The sequence below is a fragment of the Ambystoma mexicanum genome, chromosome 1p (assembly GCF_040938575.1).
Source record: "Ambystoma mexicanum isolate Mex_15411 chromosome 1p, UKY_AmexF1_1, whole genome shotgun sequence".
NCBI lineage: Eukaryota > Metazoa > Chordata > Amphibia > Caudata > Ambystomatidae > Ambystoma > Ambystoma mexicanum.
This window is the reverse complement of record NC_090921.1, coordinates 335,724,279-335,751,123: the sequence shown is the minus strand read 5'-3', so window position 1 is coordinate 335,751,123 and position 26,845 is coordinate 335,724,279. Positions and strand designations below refer to the sequence as shown.

The following is a 26,845-nucleotide window of genomic DNA, read 5'->3' as shown; positions in this document are numbered from 1 at the left end:
AGGAGCCAGGGTGGGTGGGGGGATGGAGAGGAGCCAGGGTGGGGGGGGTGGAGAGGAGCCAAGGTGGATGGGGGTGGAGAGGAGCCAAGGTAGGTGGGGGGGTGGGGGTATCTAGAGGATCCAGGGTGGGGGAGATGGAGGAGCCAGGTGGGGGTATGGAGAGGAGCCAGGGTGGGGGTGGGTGGGGGTATGGAGAGGAGCCAGGGTGGGTGGGGGATGGAGAGGAGCCTGAGTGGGTGTGGGTGGGGGGATGGAGAGGAGCCTGGGTGGGTGAGGGTGGGGGGATGGAGAGGAGCCTGGGTGGGTGGAAAGAGGAGCCAGGGGTGGGTGGCTGCAAGAGAGGAGCCGGGGGTGGGTGGATGGCTGCGAGAATAGCCTTGGGAGAAGAGCGGGGGTGGGTGGGTAGGAGAAGAGCCATGAGGCAGAGTGGGTGGTCTAAGAGCCAGGGTGGTGGGTGGTTTTAGAGCCAAGGCGGCTGGGAGGCTGGTGTGCGGGCGAGAAGAGCCAAGGGGGCGGGGGTGGGTGCGGTGGAAATAGAGCCAAGGCGGCTGGGCGGGGGTTAGAAGAGCCAAGGCGGTGTGATGAGATTAAACAAATCATGCAGGGGGGGGGGGGGGGAGTGATATGAGACACGGTGGTGTTGTGGAAGCCATGGTGGTTGGGCTGGGGGGTTGGGGGGGAAGAGCCATGATACAGGCTGTGTGATGGGGAAAAGAGGCATGAAGAGACATGGAGGAGTGAAGCTCAGCCTGAAAAGGCCCAACGTCCAAACAAAACAGAAAGGGTTAGGAGACAAATGGATTGGAAAAACATGCTGGCTGGTGGCTTTGCTCACCTCCTGGGACAAGAAGGGGACGATCTGGGCACAGATGGCATTCAGTCTCTTTGCGATCTCCGTCTGCAAAAGAAGCGAGGTCATAATGAGCGATCACCTCAATAAAACAAACGATACACCCAATTCACACAACAACCTGCTCCACATTATGCGACATCCCATACAGTCTCGAATAATGATGGAAACTCATGGGAATGAGGTGCGGTGTAGGGCAAAGTTTGTGTGCAGGCGGGGTAGCAGTGTGCGCGAGGCATTAGCAGTTTGGTTGACATGCGACCATTCATAAGTGCGTTTGAGTGGATGTTTCAGTCTCACCAGGTGGTATTTGGGTGCGGTTGGCAGTGACTGACCATGCAACTGTAGAGCAGATATTGCCTACATGTTACTTTAATAGGTGTATTGGCAACACATCGTGCCACTTGTTCAGTGGCGCTGTGACGTACAGAAAGTAATGGCACCAGCTCCCAGTGGAAAGCAGGACTGGGATTACTTATCACTTGCTATGTTGTTGAAAGCTTGTAGTGGGGTTCTCTTTTTTTAGTGCCAAGCACGATGGGTCGGGGTATACTTGTGTGTATGAAGTTATTAAAAAATGCATTTCTTTTAAAATAATTGCCACACAACTAGTCATATATAAATATAAACTCAATAAACATAGTCATGGTGTGCGAGGAGGAACCCGTGGAGCAATTGATGCACCTAGAAGAGCTAGCATGTGTCAGGCTACTTTCCCAAGGTGGGTGTGGGATACCATTCCCGATTGGTGCTTTTCGGTATTAGGAAAGCCTCCACACTCCTCCTTGAAAATGTTTGGTTGGGGTAGTAACCTGGAAGGAGGCCAGGAACACATAACCAACATTAGCACCAATGTAGAGCTGTCCATCTCTGCAGTCAGGCCAGTGACCTAGATATCGTTCCTGTGTATAAAGCCCCTGCCTGTGACGGCCCACCCTTCACCTCCCTGCAGTTCTGGGCAGTTTGGCTCAACAGGCACTGCTCAGATTTCCCTAGAAACATGCCGCTTTTATTTAGCAGGGTGTTGGGTACCCAGATGTTGTATATAAACCAGGACATGCCACAAAAAGAAAAGTAGGACTACACATCGAGAGAGGATTCAGCAGTGGGAAAAGTGGTGGAGGAAGTGGAGAATCAGAATTCAGACATTCCTCTGGATTTAAACTGATTTGGGTAAGCATACTAAACACAAAGGAGTCTTTTGCTCCGATTAATATTCTAGACCTGGATGTCAAACCACTTCCATAGAATAACTCGAGCTTTTTTGTTTTAACTTTTATTTACATTAAATGATTTGGTTAATTCGGGGAAGTCTACCCCCTTATCATAAATGCTCCAATCCAAAATGATAGTGATCGCATGTGCCTTTGCTGGAACTAGTCACCTGACATCAACAGCTGCAGTGGCACAAAGCTTCAAAGGTCACAATGGCATCACCAACAGCTGCTGGGAAACAAAGTTCCTGCAGACAGAGGTAGATGTTTTAGTCTCCGCATCTCTGATCTAAATTGTATGCTTGGCTGAATGATGTTGAGCTTCAAAGACAAGAAGAGGATATATGATATGATATTTTATTTATATCGCGCTCGTACACAAGTGTGTCAGAGCGTGGCCAAGCAAAGGGAGGGGAACAAGGTAGAACAAAAAATAAACTAGGCCCAGTGACATTAAGAATGCGCAAGTGCCAGAAGGTAAGATGCTGTGAAGAGGCCCGCATCCCTGGGCTACACCTTTGGAACCATAGTGACCGAGACCTTTAATGATCATCAGGGCTAAGCGGAGCCATTTCTCGCAAGTTCACATGCTGCTCAGGAAATCTTCCAAGTTGTGGGAGAACTGCAGGAGCCCGTGGCTGGCAAGCATGCCCTGTCCCCTTCACAACATTCCTGTTAGGAAATGAGTCGCTTCTTTATGGGTAAAATAATAAAATCAGATTTTTATTGGGGTTGATCAGGGTCCCCATGCTTCGATAAGGTGGGTCCAGAACATCCCGCTAGCCTTTCAGTGGACGACATCTTTCTATCTTTTGTTCATGCTAATCAAGCGTATCTTTTGGATAGTATGGCTCAACGTTGTCCCTTAGTGTCTGCTTATGACCCTGCCCTGCGAGAATTCAGAAGGCTTCCAGGGGGTGATTGTGCAAAAACTAAGATTAAAGCCCTTGATTGGCTTTCCTCTTTTCGAGTCAGACAGATACCAGTTGTGGTGTGTCCCCCTTTTGAATCAGTTTCAAAACCAGTGACCTGTGGTGTCCATCAGGGATTCTAAGCAGCCTACTATTCAATCTCTATATGAGACATCCAGCCCATCTAATTAGGTCAGCGGATGTCGGGTTTTATATTTACGTAGATGACATACAGATGATATTTCAAGTAGGGAACGATGTAGATCACCTCAGCGATAGGGTGAAGATGTGTTTGGAACAGGCCAGTATGTGGATGCATTAGAATAGGCAGAAATATAATGTCCAAAAACAGAAATGATGCAGTTTTGCCTCCACGGCCAGTCCTGGGTTAAGCAATCACTTGAAACAGGAGGCTGCAGCATGGATGACTAAAGTTCTGGGCCTCATCACTTAGTAGGTGCCCAAACCTGTTCCCGAAAGTCAAGAATCTTGTTGTTTGGTTGGACTACAGTGAAGGACATGCACAGTGCTTATAATTCGGGTGGCTGAAGACAGACCTGCCCGAGACATTTTTATTACACCAGTAGCGCAATGCCAATTAAGCAATTTACTCTCAGAAGACCGCTTTGAAAAAGAATCACCGGCAGGTACTTCAAGCACAAAGTTGGATGGTAAGGCAAGCAAAGCAAGCTTAAAGAGTGCCCATGAGGAGGTGTTTTGGGTGGGTTAGGAACTGGGTGGGCTATACATGGGGATTAATTAGCATGGCCAGTCAATGGGTGGGCAAATAACCAAACAACACTGTCCCTCCTCATATGCCATTTCTCCCTACTCTAATGCAATAGTTTCGGCTAATAGACGGTGCTAAAGCGCCACCTAACAGCCTAAACAAAAAAAGATTCAGTACTAACTTCAGAAATAGTGGATAATTTCTGCTCAAGCAGGGACAGGAACATAAAGGGTGGTGATCAGAAGTAAACTTCAGAGTTTGATTAGATTCTTGGATTTCTGAGGCCACTGAATAATTGAACTGAAGGTGGAGCCAACTTACAAAGAAAACGCTGAAACCATGATACTTGGTGTTTCAAACATTACTGCCATGATATGAGGGACCAACTGGGATGTAGAGAATTGCTAGAGGCTTGCTGCTCTCTGTCAGTTCTGTCAGAGTCCAAAGGCTCTGAACTTGCTATTGGCCCAGTAACAAGGAAGGCAATTCCCTGGAACTTTTAGGACAGTATTTCTGAGGTCCAACCATTCAACTGAGGCAGTACAAGACTCCACTCTTGGTATAAGGCTGTCCTACCTGAATTCATGGTATGGGAGATAGAGCAACCAGGCTCATTTTAGGAGGAAGAGGGGGCCGTAGAATCAGTACAAAGAAATTGTAATACAAGCATGGACCAAAGAAACACTATATTGTACAAATAAATGGTTTGTTTAAATAAAAATAGGCCCAGATAAATCTTGGGGGAAATATGTACTATCACAGATCATATACACACATTATAGAAAAACAATGCTTGAAAGTGCGCAGACCAAAACATATAACTTTGTTTAGTGTACCTAACAGTAGTTCTCGGGAAGTCGAACCAATAGTTACTTTTAGTTTACTTTCAGTAATCCTAGGGTAGTAGACTAGCAGTTGTACAGTGATGCTCAGCAAGAAATCACAGAGTAAGCCAACTGGACAGTGTACTTTTCTGAATGGTGCAATGCTTATTCTAGGAATAGTAAAAAGCTATAGAAATTTAAAAATGAGCTATGAGCAACTTGGAGGTAAGTATAACCTAAGGCAGACTTATTCTGGACAGGCTATTAGCAAGTCAGGGGAAGCAAGACCCAATTGGCGACACTCATACACTTCTATCATAACAGGAATAGTACAGTGGAACCAACATCATTACTTTTAGGAAGAGTGGAACCCAAATCACAGGTGAGTAAATTAAATCATCATCTACTTTCTTTTAGAATGGTGAGACAGTTTAAGGAAAGTAAGACTTTAAGTACACTTATTCAGAATGACATACAGCTATTCCAGGTAGGTGAAACCTATATATACACACTTTTCAGAATGGCTAAACTTATCTAAGGTAAGTAATAACTTTACATATATTTTTACAAGCGACAGAACACTTTCAAGTTAAGTAAGAACTTTTGCAAATTGTTTACTCTCAGGGACTTTCCAACTAACTCTTTTACAAGTAAGTAAACTTTGACACGTGTTTTCAAGGCACACCCCTTAAACTTTGAAGCCATCCCAATTCTATGACAGGAGTTCTCTCAGAGGCAGAAGAGAAGAGGGACCCTAGTGGTCTAGGAGCCAGCTGTAGGTAGTGTGAGATGGGGCTCAGTTGCAGGCAAAGTCAGAGCTCCTGACAGACTTTTCAAACAAGTAAGTCTTCTACTTTCAAAGTTAGTTGAGGGTCAAGGGCCTTCAGAGAAAACACCCTAGGAGGATTCCAGCAGGGTACTCGGTGTACAGGGTACTGAGGGATGAGCAGACTCCCAATCATAGAAAACACCCCAAAGCTACACAAGAATCACAAGAGACTTAAGGCTCCAGGCAAGAGTTTCTGCGTGGTTGGATGCGGCTCTGCTTTTGGAGCCCTTTTCAGGAGCAGAGAAGACTGAATATTGCAAGGTCCAGCACTCTGGTGAGGGGAATTCTCAGACTCGATTCACTTCTCTGGAGGTCCAGCAGGATGCCCACAAAGTTTCAGCAATATTAGGAAGACAGTCCACCGCACAATGGCTCGAGGTCCCAGGGTATGGGAGTATTGCAGTCACGCAAGGTCGCAGCATGACCTGGGATGGCTCAAAATGCAGGTCTTGAGTCTAGTGGATCTGACCAGGCTGTGGGTCGGACCGTCCGTTTCGGGATCCCCAGGTCGATTGGAAGGAAGGGTAACAGCAGGATCCAGTAACACAGCAGGCTCTCCGGTCACTGGAAATCATCTCAGCCGCATTTCCTTCATCATCCTCTTCGGTTTCAGTTCCAGTGGTCGACTAACACTTCAGCTCCAGGATCTGACTTTCCTTTAGGAACCCAGCCAATCAAACAGCCATGCAACATTCAAACTTGGGGGGTTGGCAGTCCTTTCAGGACAGCCAGCCTCCTAGTTTGAATGGGATTCTCACAGTCATGCTGAAAGATAAAGGGCTGCAGAGTTTTGTACTTCGCCCTCGCTTCCTGCCTTCACAGACACTCTGGAGTTTTGCCCAAGAAAAAATTGACACGAGGGATTTTCCTGCACTGGAGGTCATGGGAAGGAACAAGAAAAGACAAGGACCTCTGAAATGGTGAAAAAAGACGACAGGCCATTTTGGTAAAATGAATACCCATGGGTGCCTTTACCGGTGCTGTGCAAACAGCACGTGGTAAAGGTGCACCGAATTAATAAAAAGGTTCACTGTCACCAGCCATTAAAGATACGTTTGTCCTTGTGACATAAATGTTACTGTTAAAAGGAGATGCATTGCATCTCCCCAGCACGCCACATAAAAAGGGAGTGCGCTGGTTTCACCTAATAAAATGTAAAAGGGATCCAAAGATCCTTTCTACCCTTGGGAACTGTAGTTCTCACAAGGTTAGCCAGAGAAAGTTAAAAAGGCGAGCCCCAAGGGTAACCCAGCAACAATAGGCACTATGTGCCAAAAGTTGTCAAAGTATAAAAAAATACATTATGGAGATTCTTAAAGAGCCCCATAAAAAGAGTAAAAGACTTAAGGCCTCATTACGACCCTGGCGCTAAGTGTTTAACGGCACTGTAAAAGGCTGCAGTGCCGTTAGACACTTAGCGACTTACTACGAGGTCCCTTTGCGGGACCCGACCTGAACGGCTGGTCTAGACCAGCCGTTAAAGTAGGGACACGCAAAGGGACCTTGGTGCTAAGTACGGTACCGCAATTTGCGGTACCGTACTTAGCGCCTTCCCCATTCCCATAGAGCCCTATGGGGTGAAAATGGGAATGGGCCATGGTTCAATGTGGAATTACCGCCCCGCCAACCTTGGAATGGAGTGGTAATTCCCCATTGAACCATGGCGGACCCGTTACAACACCGGCACCAACCATGGTGCTAAATGCGCCATGGTTTAGAGCTGGTGTTGTAATGAGGGCCTTAGTGTGGAAAAAGATTCCCACTCACTGAGGTATAGGGGGAAAATAATCCACCAGTAAAGTAAAAGGTTCTGGGGTTGACACAGGTCAGGAAGATTTATCATTGCTATGAAAATCTTACCCAACAGGAACAACATTGCCCTTTCTGATGCCGAGGAAAACCGAATGCGAACTAGAATAGGTATCCTCTTGGAGGAAAGGGAAAACACTACACCCAATCTGCATAGCCAACTCATTCTAACACAATGGACACGTAAAGATGCCAGTCAGACAACGTTCATCTAGACTATCGACACAGAACACCTAAAAACTGAATTGCACACAGAGCTCCGTGTACTTTTGGACTTCATGGATCAACGCAACAAAGCCATCTATCATTTTCCACCCTCTAGCCGAACCCAACCCTGCTTTCAGATCCGCCTGATCGCCTGGGTCCCAGGCAGATGGCATTAGAGCATGGTATAAATCCCAGTAACTAAACCACAACCACTGAAAACGACCATGGATTGAGATGATCAGAAGCCAACTGCTAAAGAGCCCACAATGCAACAGGTGTCTATTGGAGGCTAGAGAAAGAGAAATAAAAAGAAAATCAGAAAATAGCCCCAGTCTTGGTCTTTTAAGTGTTAGAGATCATTAGTCAAGTCTGGTCACACCGGTCTTGGCTGTACTGTACGTTGAGGTTGGACCCTTTGCCAGACATCCATTATGAGAAATTTGAAAGCTACAACCATTTTAGTGAGAACAAGCCGTGTCAGATCTAAGATCTGCTCCAAAACTTTCACTGCAACTTGCCCAACACTCGTAGGAAAAACAAGGGAGGCAGATTCTCTAAAAGCTCTTAATGGGACTCGCCTCTCCAGGGGCCAAATCAGTAGAACCACACAATCAATGCAGTGGGCTCTTGAAGAGCATGTTTCCCAATTGAGAAAATCATGATTCTCAAGACTTAAGTGTCGGTGGCACCTGATGAAGGTTTCTGCAGCCTCAGTGATGTGTGGTGCAATAGTGTACTGAGTCTAGAGGGAGCAGAGGCCAACTGCAATGGGTGAAACGTTCACAAGTTAGCACAGGAGCTCGCCCCGGTCTATTCCTCAAAATCAATATGTGCACATCCTGGGCGCTTTCAGTTGCAGGTAAGGCTTCTGAAGACTCTGGAAGGCTTATGTAACAAAGATGGCAAAAACCGGTCTCTTCTATGAACCAAACTAAATGTGCAAAACTTGTCAGAAGCATGGGCTGCAGTGCCTGGGCCGAGTTCCCTCAATGTTTCCGGTCGCACTTCACCATCTTCATGCTCCCTGGTGATGATTGGTCCCAACAATGCTAGGCAGAGCACTACAGTGCTTACAAGCACTTGGACTCAAAACGACAGATTCCAGTCTCAATAAAAGGATGCATCAATACACTGGCGGAGGCACTAGAAGACTAATCGTCATCCGACCAAGGGGATTAGTGTGGCATATGTGTAGGCAGAAATGCGCCATGGGCGATGAGTAAGCAGCATAAGGAAGTAAGAAATGGAGTTGTGAGCAGGTTATTGGGGCCCGGTGGGGTGGGGAGAGACGGAGGAATAAGGGGGAGTAGGAGGATTGGATTAGCGGTACTAAGCCTCCTGGTTCAAGATGGACTTGTTACCTACTCTAGTCTCCCTTACAAAAAAAATCTTGGAATAAAAATAGCCTCATCCCTTTCTGCTTCCCCTCGAGTCAGTGCCAGAAGTAGCTCAGGCGACGCAAAGCTTAGACAGCTTCAGAAAAATGTGCCCCTAGTCAAGCTCAAGAGCTGCTTGATTTCCCTTAACAGAGGTCTGCTTCTTTAGGTGCCGCTTATCCAGCCCAGGAGGACAGCCTTGCGGTTTCACAAATAAGGGGCCATGGGTGCCAGAGAAGGGACGACACAGTGCCAGCCCATCGGCAGGGGAAGGGCAGAAGGAGCGCTCAAGATCACCACGACGGCCAGTGGGGGATACAGAAATGCTATTTGGCGCACCAAAACCTATCCATCGATTGTTTGCGTAATGCACAGGAAAAGCTCAATGCTGCCACTAGCAGAGTGCTGGAGACTAATTCCTGGGTGCCAGTCGTTCAAAAAATGCAAAGGCGGACAACGTCCACTGCGTGTCAATCCGCGATCTCTATTGCTGGAGCATGAATACACAGCTAGGATCCAAGGAGTGCCCAATGCTTTCTAAAAAAGGTTAAGGTTGACTGTTTTAATATAGAAAGGGAGTAAGGGGACTACTGTTAATAGAAACTATTTGCAGTAGAAAATCTGCGTATATTTTAAAGAGCCTGCACCCCTCAGTAGACATTATTTGGGCCCCTAGGTTGGGGGGGTGTGGTGGGGCCTAAACTTTACTTTTACTCAAAGAGGGGGCCTGGTATGAAAAGGTTTTAATATCACTGCCATAAAGACAGAACTTTGTAACCCCCTCCAACTCCCTCAGGTACAGTCCTTTTCAAAGAAACGAGCTGGGGCTAGATCTCGGTCTTCGGCCCGAGCCCCTCTGCTGATCTGTTACTCTGTCCTCCGGGCCCATGTACCTGCTCACCCTGCCACCCTCCTGCACTGCCTTTGGGCCACCCCTGCACTTACCCATACAGTCCCCCCAGTCTTTCTTATGCACTTATCAGATATATACCCTGTTGGCTAAACCCAGCAATTGCCACTTGCTGGCTGCACCATCATCGTTTATCGCCTTTATTTATGTTATGTATCTGCTTTCTCCTCTACTCTGCACTTTCCACTTTTCCCCCCTTCCATGCACTGTCTCCCTTTCCCTCTCCCAAACACTTGCGCGTTCTCAATGTCACTGTGTAAGATCGTTGTTTTCTTCTCCCCCGTTTCCCTCCTTAGCCTTGTCGCGGATATAAATAAAATATCAATATCAACCCAGAGCTTCTCGCACTCGTGTTTTTTTTCTACTTTTAAATCAGCCGGCCAACTGGCGAATGACCAGCCCTTTCGGCCAGAGTGGGGAGCCTGCCACGTTAATATCCTTTCTATAACAGTCCCCTTAAACAATCCATCTCGCAGCCAGTGTTTCTAGGGCGCACCGAATGGCCAAATGATTGGTATATGGGGGGGGGACGCCCCCGCTCCACCCCCTCGTCGCCCCTTCGCCTTGCGCGACCACCCTCCCTTCTCTCAGATTCTTTTGGTGTTAATTGATGCGCTGTTTGACCGCATCACTCATCGGGGAGCCCTGGAAACAAATCACGGAGCCTGTGCAGCTCTCGGCCTCATAAGGGCCAGTAAAGAGGGGGGGGGGGGGCGGGATTGACGGGAGATGCGGTGGGGAGGACCGAGTGGACAGCAGCGCAGAGGTGCTGGGGCGGGCTGTAGTGCAGGCAGGCGAAAGGGAAGTGTAGAGCCAGGAGAGAGCGGGGAAGGTGGTGTACAAGGGAGTACAGGCAAGTGGACCGCAGAAGGAAAGGAATAGCACACAAAATGATGCAAAGCGGACGACGTGGGGTGGGGGGGGCGGCGGGGTTGGGGGCAGAGCAGGGTCGAGAAGATTAAGAGGGGTAGAAAGAGTAAACTGAGCAAGTGAATGCAGGATAACTGGAAAGATAGAACAGGAGACCGCGGAATAGGTCAGAAGTGGCGACAATAGGGCTGACGAAGGAACGAGGGCAGGTGAGAGCAGAGGGAAGAAAGGAGGCTGGGGTAGCATACGGAGCAGGTATGGATGGGAGCTGACCTGACCCTACCAGGCGCCATAGAGCTGGTAAAGGAACGCATGCAATCGAGAAAATACCAATGAGGCTTGGTCTGGTAGAAGGAGGCGATTGCACAATACATCGACCCAGTAAAAAGCGATGCACCTCCCCTGTGAAGCTGAACCCAAAGAACTGTCCCACCAGAAGACACGACGATACATCCAAGCACACTACATCCAAGAGCTGTCCTACACCACAGAAGCAGACGCACTCTACTCCCAGGTGAAGGACCACATAGTAATATATAGAGATCGGACAGACCACTACAGAAATACTTCATCCCCAAAGAGGGGGATAAGCACACACCTTGCACAGCCCAAGAAAACAGAGCTACCACAAAGCCAACAGCCACAGCAGAACATGAAGAATGAGAAGAGTACTGGGCAGATTCACGATGAAGGAGACTCACTGGGACAATTTACATTCAGAAGCCCACTCGGAAACAGTGTAAGACTGTACGACCACAAATTATCACAGTCAAACCCCACAGGCACCTGTACAACCACGACCAGATGCTACTATACCTACAATGAAAAGACAGACACCGCAAACACTATATACACCACTCCCGTGGATACAAAGGGACACAACATAACAATGCGCTCTGAGAACACTCTCCAGAGAAGGACTTCAGAACCTGTCGGACAACTTTCCCCATACGAATGATAACTCAAAGATGGAATAGAGCAAGCACTCGATGACCAAATAACCATATACAAATAAAGCAGCAAATTAATGAGTAACCATGACAATGTAAAAAAAAAAAACAACACGAGACAACCCCAACATGTTTGGTTTGATTCAGAATGCAAATCTCTACACACCTGAAGGCACCTATCCAAGAGACAACCAGAACCATGAATACAAAACGCTGCGAGAAGATCAAACTACACTGTGCACATTCAAAGCACTCGCACAGAGGAATAAATCAGGATGTGAAACCAAACAACTCTCTGAAATTGGAGTCAATAAAAACCAATATTTCTGGAAGAAAAGGTATAATCGCAACTGCAAGGATCAAAGAAGAAAAACTAACCTTACAAAATGGCAAAACCTGGGGCATGGGCCTCTAAGTAATACAACAAAAGAACTGAGCTCAGAACAAATTATAGATATAGAAAAGTTCTTGACTTTAGAAGGTCATAAAAGAGAAACAAGACCCAATAGGCAGAGAAATACAACTGAGAAATAATAAATCCTGGACGATCGAGTGGTAGAATTAGGAGAGATCCTTAAACAAGTACAACCCATGTGAAAGAATTTCTCGCAATATAATACACAACATCATATATAGGGTGGTCACTTCCCTAACCTTCTGATTAAAGTCTCACCACCCCATCGAACAAAGAGGTGACAGGCTCGGCCCAAACTGCAGAGGTGAAGGCATAGGGAGCACAGTGGAGAAGCACTTCTCTAGTCTCCTAAATTAAAAGAGTACAGACTTTCCCACGGGAAAAAAAGATATCCCACAAAGGAGTCAAATAGCCCACCGTCCCCCAAACAAAGCACAACAGATCAAATACACACACATGCTTCACACACTAGCAGACTGCAGGGCATATATTAGGAGCATATGAAGGAAAACATTTTGCAAGCTTTGTAGACTTCGATTGCCACTAAAAAGTCTTCAAAACGGTATTGGGTGAAAGACCTATGATGGGATCAAGGAAGGAACAAGTTACTTACCTGTAACTGTTGTTCTCCAGCATGGGTCTGGCATGGATTCACATGCTCATGAATATTCCCCGTCGTCAGGCTGGGAATCCTCGGTAAAGAAAAAACCAGTACCAGTTTCGTTTCTGATCTGTCTTTCGTAGTAGTAACCAATCACTGATCTCTGCGTCATACTGACCACAGCCAATGACTGCCCTCTACCTAAGCCCCGCCTCTGGCAGCCATCTTCAGATTTTGAAGCACGTGAAGTGGCAGTATGGCCAAGTGACGAGCCGCAGAGGGGTAGGCGGGAGGGTTCGCATGTGAATCCATGCCAGACCCATTCTGGAGAACAACAGTTACAGGTAAGTAACTTGTTCCTTCTCCAGCATGGGGTCTGGCATGGATTCACATGCTCATGAATAAAGAATACATAGCAGTACACACATGCACAACCACGGGAGGTGGCAAAGGCTCAACATTAAGCATTACATCAAACTCAACATTAAGCAATCTTACCTCCTCACCAGGCTCACCTCAGGCGAACAGGTTGCGCAGCAGTGCTTGGCCGACCCTGGACTCCTCCCTGGAATCCCGATCGACGCAGTAGAATTTCGTGAAGGTGTGCGTCGACCTCCACGTAGCAGCCCTGCATATGTCCAGCAGGGGCACACCAGATAGGAACGCTGTGGTAGCTGCGATCGCTCTGGTGGAATGGGCTCTCGGACGGCTAGGCAGCGGTCGGTTTGCCAACCGATGACAGTACATGATACAGCCGGAGAGCCATCTGGAAATGGAAGCCTTCGAGAGAGCCTTCCCCTGATTGACAGGTCCAAAGTTCACAAAGAGTTGTGACGTCTTCCGAAAGCACTTCGTGCGGTCCACGTAGAACTTCAGCGCTCTAGCCACATCCAGCGAGTGCAAAGTCCTCTCAGCCGGTGACGAAGGCGACGGGAAAAACACAGGCAACACCAAGGGTTCGTTGAGGTGGAAGTCCGACGGCACCTTGGGCATGAAGGAGGGGTGCGTCCTGAGCACCACCCTCGTGTCGTGAAAAGTGAAGTACGGGGCCTTGCAGGAAAGGGCCTGGATCTCTCCCACCCGTCGTGCGGAGGTGATGGCCACAAGAAACGCTGTTTTCCACGACAGGAACTTCAACGGGGCCGAGTGCAGAGGCTCGAACGGAGGTCCCATGAGCTTGGTCAGCACCACGTTGAGCTCCCACGCCGGGGCCGGAGCCTTCACCGGCGGGAACGATCTGAACAGTCCCTTCATGAACTCTTTCACCAGACGCTGAGACCACAAGGACGTCCACCCCGTGGTTCTGGTGTATCGGGAGATCGCAGCAAGATGAATCTTGATGGACGCGTGTGCCAGTCCAGCCTTGGCCAGCGTGAACAGGTACCGCAGTACTTGGGGAGCCGTAATCCTTAGAGGGTTAATCTTCTGTGCGTGGCACCAGACAGAGAACCTCTTCCATTTGTGTCCGTAGCATTTAAGAGTCGAGGACGCCCTGGCCTTTGCAAGAACCTCTCTGCAGTCGGCCGGTATGTCGTATCCTCCAAACTCTAGCGCTGCAGGAGCCAGGCCTGCAGGTTCAGCGACTTCGGGTCGTGGTGGAGGATGGCGCCTCCTTCCCTGGAGAGCAGATCCGCGTCCACTGGCAGCTTGATTGACGGGGACGCTGACAAGTCCAGAAGGTCCGGGAACCACATCTGCCTCGGCCACGCAGGTGCGACGAGGATCATCCTGCACCGTGACCTCTTGAGCTGGTTGATGAGCCGGATCAGCATTGGGGGGGGAACGCGTATAGGAACAGGCCCTCCCAGGGGAACGAGAAAGCATCGCCCATGCTCCTCGGCTGGGGAAACCTGCTGGCAAACCTCCGGCACTTGGAGTTCGTCGCCGTCGCGAACAGGTCGATCTGGGGTGTGCCCCACCATCGGAAGAGGCGATCCACTAGATCCTGCCGTAGTTCCCACTCGTGGCACGAGCGCAGCTCCCTGCTGAGTGAGTCGGCGATGGTGTTTTTTATCCCTGCCAGATGAAACGGCACCAGAAACATCCTTTGGGCAACGGCCCAATGCCACAGGTCCTGCGCCTCCTTGGACAGTGCTGGGGACCTGGTTCCGCCCTGTTTCCTGATGTAAAACATGGTGGTGGTGTTGTCGGTGAAGATCCTCACCACCTTGCCCTTGAGGGACAGAAGGAAGGACCTGAGGGCTCAAAACACTGCACGGAGCTCCAGGACGTTGATATGGAGGGACTTCTCCGTCGGGAGCCAAAGGCCTCTCGCGTGCAGATTTTCGGTGTGCGCTCCCCACCCCTCCAGGGAGGCATCCGTGGTCACTGTCTCCTGGTGGCCTGGGGTCTGGAAGTCGATGCCCGCCGTCAGATGCGCGCAGGTGCCCCACCACCGGATCGCTCGTCGGAAACTCTCGTCGAGTGTGATCCTCTCCTCGAAGCTGCCCGTCGTTTGTATCCAGCGCGCATCCAGGAACTCCTGCAACGGGCGCATCCGGAGCCTGCACATGGGAATGAGGTAGATGCAAGAAGACATCATTCCGAGGAGGGACTTGATGGACCTCACCTTGGCCGCGTCGGCAACCAACATCCGCTGTACCTTGCCCAGGATGGCCCTGGTCCTTTCCTCCGACGGGGAGGCCAGAAGGGACACTGTGTCGAGCTTCGCTCCCAGAAACAGTGCGTCTTGCGTGGGTACCAGGTGGGACTTGGCGTAGTTCACGGAGAATCCCAGGTCCGTGAGAAGTTGGACGGTCCTTGCCGTGTGCTCCACGGTGAGCTCCCTCGTCTTGGCACGGATGAGCCAGTCGTCCAGGTAGGGTAGACGTGGATCCCCTCTCGGCGCAGCTGCGCCGCCACTGGTGCAAGGCACTTGGTGAATACCCTGGGTGCCGACCGTAGACCGAAGGGAAGGGCTCTGAACTGATAGTGACGCCCTTGGACCACGAACCTGAGAAATTTTCGGTGCCCCTTTAGGATGGGAATATGGAAGTAGGCATCCTCCAAATCAAACGACGACAGGAAGTCGCCCTCCTCCAGCTGCCCCAGGACGTGCTGGAGGGTGACCATCCGGAACTTCTGTGCCTTGATGAACTTGTTCAGCCGTCGTAGGTTAGGATGGGGCGCCATCCTCCCGTCTTCTTCTTCACAAGGAAGTATCTTGAGTAAACTCCGGAGCCCCGAAGCCTCTTTGGGACGAGTTCGATGGCGCCCTTCCTGAGCATCGCCTTTACCTCCCGGAGAAGCTGAGGGACGTGAAGCTCTTTCCTGGCCACAGGGGGGACGCGCGGGCACCTTCTTTGAAATTCGAGCGTGTGGCCCTGGGCTACGGCGTCCAGCACCCAACGGTCGGTGGAGATGGACTCCCACACCCTCCGAAGCTCGCCAGCCGGCCTCCCACCGGGGTGCTTCGGTGGTGGCCCGACCCCACGGCCTGTTCAATCCTGCTTAGACGAGGCTTTGCCGCCTTGGCCTCCTTGGCGACGACGGCAGGGTCCGCCTGACTTGCTTCGTCCCCTGTAAGCTTCCCGAGACGACGACCGGGCCGCTTGACGGTAGGTGGAAAATCCGCCGCCGGAACCTTTGGAGGCGCCCTTGCCTCCGCCGCTCCGAAAGGGCGGCCGCCGTTGCTGGAGAACCCCGAGAGCCCGGGCCGTCTCCGCTTTAATGGCTTGAAGGGAATCGTCCACTGTTTTCCCAAACAGGTTGTTCCCATCGAACGGCATGTCCAGGACTCTGGTCTGTACATCTTGACGGAAGTCAGTAGCCTTGAGCCATCCACGCCGCCTAAGGCACACGCCGTTGCCCAACTGGCGAAATCCAGTGTCGGCGATGTCCGTCGCAATAGTGATGGCGTGGTCCGACGCCACCTCACCGTCCTGCAAGATCTCCAGGGCATCCGCCCTCTTGTCGTCTGGTAGGAAGTCCAGCAGGGGAGCCAGTTTGTACCACAGCTCCCTGTCGTAGCGGGCTACGATAGCCAAGGCGTTGGCCGCCTTAATCGTCGTCGCTGCAGACGAGATGACCCTGCGCCCCATCGTGTCCAATTTCTTTCCCTCGCCGTCCGGCGGGGAAGTCGACGTGGAGGCCGCACCCCCCTCCGCTTTCTTCCTGGCCACCACAGAGACGACGGAGTCCGGGGTAGGCTGTGCCCGGAGGCACAAGGGGGCCGCGTCCGGGACCCGGTACTTCTTCTCGTACCGGTCTCTTCTAGCCGGCGTCGTGGATGGGTTCTTGAGGAGGGCGAGGCCCTCATCCCAAATATCGTCCAGTAGAGGTACCGCGAGGACCGTCTTCCTCTTGGCCTCGCGCCGCTGATAAAGGAAACCTTCCTTCTTCTCCTCAGGGCAGAGCTGGAAGAGCTCGGATGCCCTGGCGATCATGGAGTGAAATGATCCAATCTCGTCGGGCGGGGAAGCCCGGGTGGGAGGTGACGACGGAAGATCCTCGTCGTACACCTCGTCGTCCGTACCCGTTGCGGCCGTGTCAATCCCTGTATCATCCCCTCGAGTCGTGGACGGGGAGGAGGGCTGAACGGGGCGCGACGGTTGAAAAGGAGGTGGAGGGTGAATCCTTCTTTTCTTAGGAGGGGGGCTGCCAGAAGGGCCTGGTTCCGGGTTCCCCGACGGGAGTGGTTCCTCCACTGGTAACGGCAGTCTCGTCCTTATCTCTGAGCATAAGGACTGTATAGCCAACAAAATGGCCACGAGTTGTCTTGCGGCGCTGGCAGAGGGGAGTCCGACGGGCGGTCAGGGGCCCCGTCGGTACCCTCGACGATGTCGTCGTCTCCTGCGTCGGGATCCCTCCCGACGGGCTGGTCTTCTTCCACGCCAACGCCGTGGCTTAAGACCTTGATCAGTTCTTCCTCAGAGGTTGAGGCCGAATCCACGACGACCTCCTGCCCCCCCTTGGCATAAAAGAGGACTCCCTCCGCGGCGGCAGGGAGACTCTGGGCCCCGAGGTCGCCACCACTGGTGTAGCCTCCACAGGCTGAGCCAGGGCCGCCGCGACTGTCTCGATAGAGGGCTTGGCCGGATGGATTAAGGTTTTTACCACCTTAGGTGCGCTCACAGCCTTCTCCTTGAGGGGGGGACACTGCCTCGCTCTCCCTCCGATGGGGCCTTCGAGCTCGACCGGGGCCTCTCCAGGAGCTTCGCCGGGTGCTCGGTCTTCCTCTTACCCGACCCAGAGCGTTGGCTCGTGGTTGATGGTGCCGGGGAGGGTGCGCCCTGCCTGGCGCCCGTAGAGCCCGACCGTTCGGCGCTCCCGGTGCCAGCGGACTCGCGGTGCTTGGCCTTGTGTTGGACCCCCGTCGCCGGGGCGTCCTCAAAGGTCTTAGAAGACCGCTCGGATTTCTTCCTCTTCTTCTCGCCGGACGGGCTCTTCCCTTCCAGCCAGTTGGCGAGACGTTGATGACGGTCCTTCATGGTCCGCTCCGACATGTTGCCGCAAAACGCACAGTCCTTCTCCACGTGCGTCTTGTCCTCATGTAGGCAGTAAAGACAAAAGGAGTGTTCATCTTCCTTAAAGACATTCTGCAGCTGGCATCCAGGGCAGACCCTGAACAGCTTTCCGGGCGTCGAGCTTCCCTTCTCCTGGGCCATGACCGAGATGGGACTGAGAAACTTCTGGAGTCCTCCAAAAGCGTAGCTCGACGAAATCTTCACCCTTGAGGGGCGTAGACGAATCCGACACGGGTCCCCGTTGATCGGATGGAGAGTCGGTGGAGCTTGAGGCTCTTTTGACCGAAAAAACGAAGTTTTTGAGAAAAACGTGAAAATAAATAGCACTAACGCTCGAGAGCAATAGCACGAGGATCCCAACACATGAACGTGCGGTAAAAATCTGAAGATGGCTGCCAGAGGCGGGGCTTAGGTAGAGGGCAGTCATTGGCTGTGGTCAGTATGACGCAGAGGTTACTACTACGAAAGACAGATCAGAAACGAAACTGATACTGGTTTTTTCTTTACCGAGGATTCCCAGCCTGACGACGGGGAATATTCATGAGCATGTGAATCCATGCCAGACCCCATGCTGGAGAAGTAGTCAGACACAATGAAGTGTCAAAGTGAAAGGGATGAAAACAAATATCCATGCAGAAGGACTGCATGAAACAGGGATGCTATGCTGCCCAAGCCCCCTCCTTTTCAACCTATCCATGAAGGATTTCCACATACTCCTTGAGAAATAATACTCCCAATGCATGATGGAAGAGACAAAAACATCCTACTCTGCCGTTTGAGTCCTACCACTGGCCTCTATGCACCCATCTGTATCACTATGGCTAACACTAGTTGACTACACAGTTAAACCAGTCCTGCTATTGCAAATGAAGCATGGGGGCCTTCCCAAAAATACTAGAAATAAAATGTTTACAACATTCTTGAAGCACCTCATGGAAAGTAATACGAGGGCAACTGTGAATCAACTACAAACTAAACATGACTAACATACTGGAAAAGAAACTATGTACCTCAAGACAAAAGAAACTGAAGAATAATATGTACTAGGAACATCAAACTGGGAAACGGAACAAGATGAAAAGTTACAAACTACAAAAGAAAAATAAAGATTCAGCAACCATCTACTGACAGTGAAAAATACTAAACGGAGAACTAGTATGCACATACAGGAGGAGCTACATAGGCTAGAGGTCAAGACTGGAAGACAAACAGACTTGACAAATGTAATGCAACGGTTTATGCAAACCATACGACTTGAACCATATTCAACATGAAACTCACTCCCTCATCCGCGGCACCAAATATAAAGCCATCAGAAGCCTTACTTTATAGAGAATTCACCCCAAAAATCAGAGACTACCCATATCTAACTGCAGCAAAAAGTAGACTTCCTAGCTGGAAGTCACCAAGACATTAGCAACAGACCTATGCAAATGTATGACAACACATCTGCATAATATGTAAATACAACTGAGGCTTGGCAATACTAGTTCTCCTAGTCATTCCAATAAAGCCTTATTGTATTGCAAATCATGGCATGAGCAGGCGGATAACACAGGGGGCGGGGGTGTGCAGGAGGTGATCCTTTTCTGCATTATCAAGATAGGAAGCTTTCCAAAACAGCCGAAAACCATCCAGATGCTATGGGCCAACTCAAGGCCACAGAAAAGCCCACTGGTGAGAAGTCCCTTTCAGCACCAAGAACAAAGGAACTCCTATTCCAGTGACATATCCAAAAAAAATATATCCAAAAACCCAAAAGATCACAACCCACCTTACACACATGGTAAATAGGGCTTCTTGACAGTTCAGGAAAATAAAGTGCAACCTAATAAAGCAGAGCAAGGCAAGACTAATCAACCTAGATAAACTAAACAATATTTACAAAGCAGCAATGGAGGACATAGTGCTATTACTAAAATTGGCCCCTAGTTCCACGTAGGTTTTGCACCATGTTTGCACAGTAGTGTCTTTTGGTATGCCGTGGAACAGGGAGGGGTGGGGGGGGGGTGCGAGGGGGTTCTCGATTTTGGGCAGTGTAACTTTGTACCTCTTCCAGGGGTGAACTTTGATTGGTATCATGAAGCAGATTAAGCGTGGCTTCATAGTCCTGCAGCTGTCTGGTTACTTCCCCTTCTAGGATCTTCTAGTTGGAAGGCCGATTGGGTTCTGCAGTTCAGTTGGAGTTTTTTCTTGGTTGTACAGGCTGAGGGCAGGTTTTGATCCCCGGTGTCCGTGTTGAAGAATTATGGATGCACCCTGCTAGTATATATCTGATAGTGATCTGAAGGTTTGATTTTCTTAGCTGAATGCAGAGAAACGTCTAAGCGAACAGGATAAAAAAGGCAGTGAAAGCGGAGTAGAGTGGTGTTGGGAGATTTGGGGGTCGACTGCGGGTTGTTTGTATACGAAATTGCCCAGTTAGGCCTCACAGGACGATGGTCATTGGCATGGCATGATCTGGCTGATGAACCGTTGCCTTAGTGGCATTTTAAAGCCCTCATTGGTCAGTGTAGGCCACATCTTTACTGGCTATTAGCATGACACTGAAATCTGCACAAACAGATTAACTAACGCAGTGTCAAACCAAAAACAACACGAATTATCTCTCGATTACTGACCACACCGTCTAGAAACAACCCTTTAAATCAGTCGCAAGTGTGGGGTGTAAAGAACTTGCAAACATTGTCCGGGTATCACATTGTGTATTGGGACCTAACATTTTCGATGGGAAGCTTACGTGTGTGCCCATCAGCTGGTCTGCACTTATTCCCCCCACAGAGATTCGGGAGTTCAAGTTTTGATAATGTGTGGCGATCGATGCAGCGCGTCCCAATGAGGGCGCGCTGAAGCCAGATCAGCCTACAGTACGGATTCACAGGGAGACCACTGCAAGCTTTAGGTGGGATGCGAAATCAAGGGAAGGTTTAACAAGAGGGCGTGTGCGGGAGTTGCCTGGAGGAAGCCAGCCCGCAACAATACATGAGACCTTGCAAACATGTATTTTGGGTCGCTGCATGGTCTCGGTGGTCTTGATCGCATCCAGTCAGCATACTTTAAATACGCCTCCTTGTCTCGGTTTGTAAATAAATCGCAGTCTATAAATAAACAGCCCTCCGAGTATATAAACAAAACTTTAATTAGTGAGTAAATCACCCTCATGCTTAAAAGTCCCGTACCGCTTTGAATAAAATCAAAGAATATTTTGGGCGCAGCGCACAGACCAGATATTAAAAAAAAATATTTGGCAAATGTATCTGTGATATTGATTTGAGTGAACTCCCTTTGAGGTGATGGTCATTCCCTTTGTAAGTCTCACACACTCATCCTGACAGTTAAATGTCTGCTGGCCAGGAGTCGTGCATATATGTAAATGTATATGTATGGGATACATTACTCACCGTAATCTTATTTGTGATGCTTGTATCTGCTTAGATTCACATGCTGTGCATAGGCCGACATCTAGTGGAAGCTGCGGAGTATTACAGTTTGTTTTTCGAAACTCAAAAATGGGCGTCGACACAGGGCGTGCCAGTAATACTATCCCTAGTGTGACGTCCACTGTACCCATGATCCCTCACTCGTGTAGGACCCTCAGATTGTATTTTTTCTGACATGAGGTAGCATGAGGAGAAGCGCTAGTACAGATAATCCAAGCAGATCCATGCGCCTTCTCTCAGAGGGGAAGGAAAGGTGGGTCGCATGTGAATCTAAGTAGATACAAGCATCAGAAATACGATTACGGTGAGTAATGTATTCCTTCTGAGGCTTGTGGAATCTGCTTATATCACATGCTGTGCATAGATTAGCGAGCAGTACCTGAAGAAGGATGTGGGATGTGAGAAGGGTCATGAGCAAATAAATGTCTTAGAACCGCTTGTCCCACTTGGGCATCTGTCTTGGAATAGGTGTCAATGCAGTAGTGCGGAGTAAAAGTGTGAATAGAGCTCCAAGTAGCTGCTTTGCAAATGGTTTCAAGGGGGACATTTGCAATGAAAGCCAGAGTGGCCCCAATGCCTCTTGTAGAGTGGGCTCTTGGCGTGAAAGGCAGAGTCTTTTCAGAAAGGGAGTAACACAGCTGGATACAGTTAATAATCCACTTAGAGATGGCACCTTTAGAGACGCGATCCACCTCTCTGCCTGTAGCTACGGAGACAAACAGTTGGTCTGTTTTCCTTAGTGGTCTGGTCTTGTTTACATAGTAGAGGACCGCCCTACGCACAGCTAGGGTGTGTAGTTTCACCTCAGCCAAGCTCTGTGGTTCTTGGAAGGAAGCCGGAAGCTCGATGGACTGGTTCACCTGGAATTTAGAAATAAACTTAGGTGAGAACCTAGGGTGTGTGCGTAAAACCAGTTAATCTTCATGAACTGTAAAGAGAGGATCTTGCACTGACAGAGCCTGAATTTCACTGACCCTTCTTAAAGATGTAATGGCTACTAAGAAGGCCGTTTTATAAGTCAGGTGTTTGAGACTGCTTTTATGCATGGGCTGGAAAGGGGGGCCCATGAGCTTAGATAGCACCACATTAAGGTCCCATCCTGGTGGTGGGTTTGAAATAGGAGGGTGAAGTCTCTTTACTCCTTCCATGAATGCTTTAACTACTGATACTTACCACCACGACACCTTGTTATGGGAGGTGGTGTATGCTGACAGAGCTGCCAAGTGTACCTTTAGTGAGTTAAAAACCAGTCCTGCATCCAGCAGGTGGAGCATGTATATGACAATAGTTGAAGGAGTGCAATCAACCGGGTTGATTTGCTTATTTTGGCACCAGATAACAAATCTTTTCCATTTGTCAAAGTAGCAGTGCCTTGTGTTTGGCTTCCTAGATTCTTTTAGGATGTCCATACATCTCTGTGGTAAATTGAGATGTCCAACCTCTATGACCTCAGGAGCCATGCTGCCAGGTTCAATGAGTTGGGTTGAGGATGCACCTTGTGCCCTTGGTGCTGGAACAGTAGGTTGTACCAGCCTGGGAGCCTGATGGGTTCACACACTGCTAGTCTGCGTAGGTGTGGGAACCACGGTTGTCTGACCCACATGGGAGCAACTAGGACGAGCGTCATCGATTCTCTGTTCATCTTGTTGACCACCTTCCTGATGAGCGGAGTTGGTGGAAAAGCGTACACAAACATCCCTGACCAGTTCATCCACAGGGCATTCCCCTGGGAGTCTGGTTGGGGGAACCTGGATGCAAATCCTGGGCATTGTCTGTTTTCGCTTGTGGCGAATAGGTCTATAGTGGGGGAACCCCACTGAGAGAAGATATCGTCTACGATTTCTCTGTGTAAACACCATTCGTGTTCTTCTGGAAGGGAGTCTCTGCTCAAAGCATCCGCCAGAGAATTGAGGTCCCCTGGAACATGTTGAGATGACAGGAAGATGTTCCGTCTGAGTGCCCATATCCAAATTTTCTGGGCAAGCTTGGACAGATTTGGCGAATGAGTCCCCCCTTGCATGTTCAGGTAGAACATGGCTGTAGTGCTGTCCGTCCAGATCTGCACTGTAGGGCTCGAACGCTTGAAGCGCTCTGAATATCACCAGACGCTCTAGTAGGTGGATATGATTCCTGGCCAATGAGTGAGACCAGAGACCCTGAGTTGTGTGGTGGAGATAGTGAGCTCCCCACCCTGTCAGGCATGCATCGGTTGTGACTACCGCCTGTATCTCGGGGTCGTAAAAGGGTTTCCCCTTGGACAGATTTTCTCTTGTCCACCAGCGAAGGCTTTGTACAAGTGTTGGCGAAACGACCACTAGATCGTCCCACTGACCACTTGCCTGAGACCACTGTTTCGCCAACCATTCCTGCATGGGACGCATGCGCAGGCGCGCGTGGGGGACCAGGTAAATACATGACGCCATCATGCCCAGCATGGAGACCGGCCTGATAATGAGGAATTTGCAGTAATATATTCTGAATTCTTTCCTCGGAAAGGTCAACCCCTCTTGGGTGTCTAGGATAGCTCCTAGGAATTGTTTGGAGGTGCTTGGCACCAGACTTGACTTCTTCTCGTTTATTGAGAAACCCAATTCGAAGAGGAGGTTGCTCGTCCTTTGAATGTTTGTTCTGCAAATTACTGGGGTCTCCCCCGTGATGAGCAAGTCGTCCAGGTAAGGGTACACCGGGATTGCCTCTCTGCGTAGGTGTGCTGCCGCCACCGCCAGTACCTTGGGGAATACCCTTGAGGCCGAAGCTATCCCGAAGGGCAGTACCTTGAACTGGTAGTGCCGACTGTCCACCTTGAAGCGCAAGTACTTTCTGTGCCCTGGGAACATGGAAATATGAAAATAGGCATCTTTCATGTCCAATGTTGTCATGTAATCCCCTTTTTTAGGAGGGGGATTACCTCTTGGAGAGTAGTCATGCAAAATTTTTGCGGTTGACAAATCTCTTTTTGGCACAAAGAAGTAAGTTGAATAAATACCCTTGTTTACCTGGTGTACCAGGACGAGTTCTATCGCGTCCTTTGCTAGCAGATTGACGATCTCCTCGAGGAGGATCTTCTGGTGGTCCAAAGAATGTATTTTTTGTCGTGGAGGATGGTTCCAGGGACGCTCTAACAGTTCTATGCAGTACCTGCGGGTACTGTGGACAGCACCCATCTGTCTGATGTGATCCCTTCCCAAGCTTGGGTGAAGTTGGAAATGCGTCCCCCTACTGGGGTTGTGTGGGAAGGGACCCTGAACGGAGCGTCACTGTTTTGGTGGAGGCGTGCCGCCGCCTCTTCTGGGGCTGCCTCTACCTTTACCACGTCCTCTTTTATTACCCCTGCCATAACCCTGGGTAGACTGCTGGTTGTTATTGTTCCATGGTGTACCCTGCCCGTGGAAATAGTTAGATCCTCTCTGGGAATTTTGTCCGCGTGGGCGACGAAAATTGCCATTCCCTCTTTGATTAGGGGGTTTATTGGTTAGTTGGCCTAGGGATTTGAGTGTCTCATACTCATCCTTGGCATTTTTCAGCGCGTCCTCGACCGCCTTACCAAACAGATCCGGCTCCACCGGTTTATCTAACAATGATGCTTGGGTTTCAGCCTTGAATCCAGATTGCCGTAACCAAGCGTGTCTCTTGATAACAGTCCCTTCTGCTATCAATCTGCCGGCGTTATCAGCGGCAAAGGTTTTAAAATGCAACCGGACACGGCTCTTCCCTCCGCAGAAACTCGTGCCAATTGGCTCTTTAAGGGTTCTGGGGCGGAGTCTATGTGTGCCGCGACTTCTTCGCGCTGGTGGCAGTTGTAACTGGCCAACAGGGTGGTGGAGTTGGCAATCCTTGCCTGGTAGGCGGAAGTGGAGGCTACCTTCCTGCCCAACCTATATAGTTTCTTGCTCTCCTTGTCAGGAGGAGCATCGGACGATGACAAGGGTGTTCCTGCCCTCTTACGGGTGTTGGTAACTACCAGGGAGTCCGGCTTCAGATGCCCCCTTATGTATAGTGGGTCTGATTGGGCTGCCCTGAAAAGTTTCTCAATCCTTGGGTTCACTGCCCTGGTGAGGTTGGGATTTACGAGTGAAGGGTCTATTTTTCTCTGAATAGACTTAAGGATAGGGATGGCCTGTGCAACAGGTCTCCTTTCTCCTACTAACTCCTCCGCAAAGTCTCTCTCTTCCTGAGCACCCTGGGTGTCAATGTGGAAGTGTTCTGCCGCTCGGGACAGAACTTCATTCAGGAGAGGTTGATTGTCGACAGTGGAGTCGGTAATCGGGGGTTCTTTCTCTACCGGGGAATCTACTCTGTAGGTCTCAAGGTCTTCCTCTTCTTGGTCCTCATCATCCCCATAGTAGCCCGTACCAGTTTGCTCTTCCAACATGCCCAAATCTGGATCCTCACAAAAGGATGTATCCCCTTGACATTGAGAGTAGGGCTGTATATAGAAGGGGTCCGAAGACCGTGTTGGGGCTTCAAACCGGGACTTCTTACTTGGAGGAATTGGATCCTTAGAGCCTGAGGGTGCTGACCCGTCGGGAGTATAGGAGAGAAAGTGTTCAGTGTTTTTTGTGTAAAAATCTGCCAAAGATGACATCCTTGACATAACCCTGTCTATGTCATCTCTAGACCATTCTCTCGAACTGGGAATGACCCTTTCTGGGACTTTCTCCGCCTTATCCTGATTAGACTTACTGGTTTTAGCAGGGGTCCTTGGGATAACAGAAGACTGGGATTTGTCTGTCTGTTTATGTGGCTTGGAAAGTTTTAGAGGTGTGTAAGGAGGCTGAGAATGCTTCCTTTGTTGTTTTCCCTCCTCCCCGTGGGCGGAAGAGTGTTTTCCCTGCCTTTTCGCCCCATTCGGAGCCTTCCGACGCCTGGCGTCGAGGTTCGGGGGTAGTGTCCCCATCTTTAGAACGTGGAAGTAGGGCCTTGGGAGCCACCGGTAAGCGGTCTGCGGGCGCCGACTCCTGGAGTGCGGTCTGGGGATGGAAGTCGTCTTAGTCTTCCGACGATCGAACTTCCGTTACCTTGGGGAGCGAGGCACTCTTGGCAACAGTGGATGATTGCCTGGAGTCATGCGGCGATCTAGATCGAGAACGCCTAGAGGACATCGATTCGGACTGCTCTCTATGTGCCTCTTTCCGAGAACTCGACGTGTGCGTCGAGTCTCGGTTGGACTTCATGTGCTTTGTGGAAGTGCTGTGGGTAGCGCATGTGTCGCACGGTGTCTTCCCTATAGCCGCCCTGCCGGACCACCTTCCGAGGTCGGGGACTTGCGCTCGGCTGTCTCTTGACGCCACGTTGCCCTCGCCGTCTGAAAGCACGGCGTCGCTGCCATCGCTGAAGGCGCCCTCCGCTGCCATGGCCTCCTGACGCCTGGCGTGGTGGGCCCAACGCTTGATTGAGCGGTCCTTAAGTGTTTTCGGTTTAAACTACTACACGCTCTGCAGTTT

At 50.1% G+C, this 26,845-nt stretch overlaps 1 protein-coding gene across 3 annotated transcripts in view; it reads right to left on the bottom strand.

The window, feature by feature from the left end:
• The window catches only part of LOC138569820 (transducin-like enhancer protein 1), a 654,895-nt gene that overhangs the window by 168,115 nt on the left and 459,935 nt on the right, over positions 1 to 26,845 (bottom strand). For all 3 annotated transcript variants that reach the window (XM_069648175.1, XM_069648192.1, XM_069648183.1), the window contains exon 6: positions 836 to 898. In XM_069648175.1, coding sequence (XP_069504276.1) covers positions 836 to 898 — 63 coding nt within the window. The remainder of the gene's footprint in view (positions 1 to 835; positions 899 to 26,845) is intronic.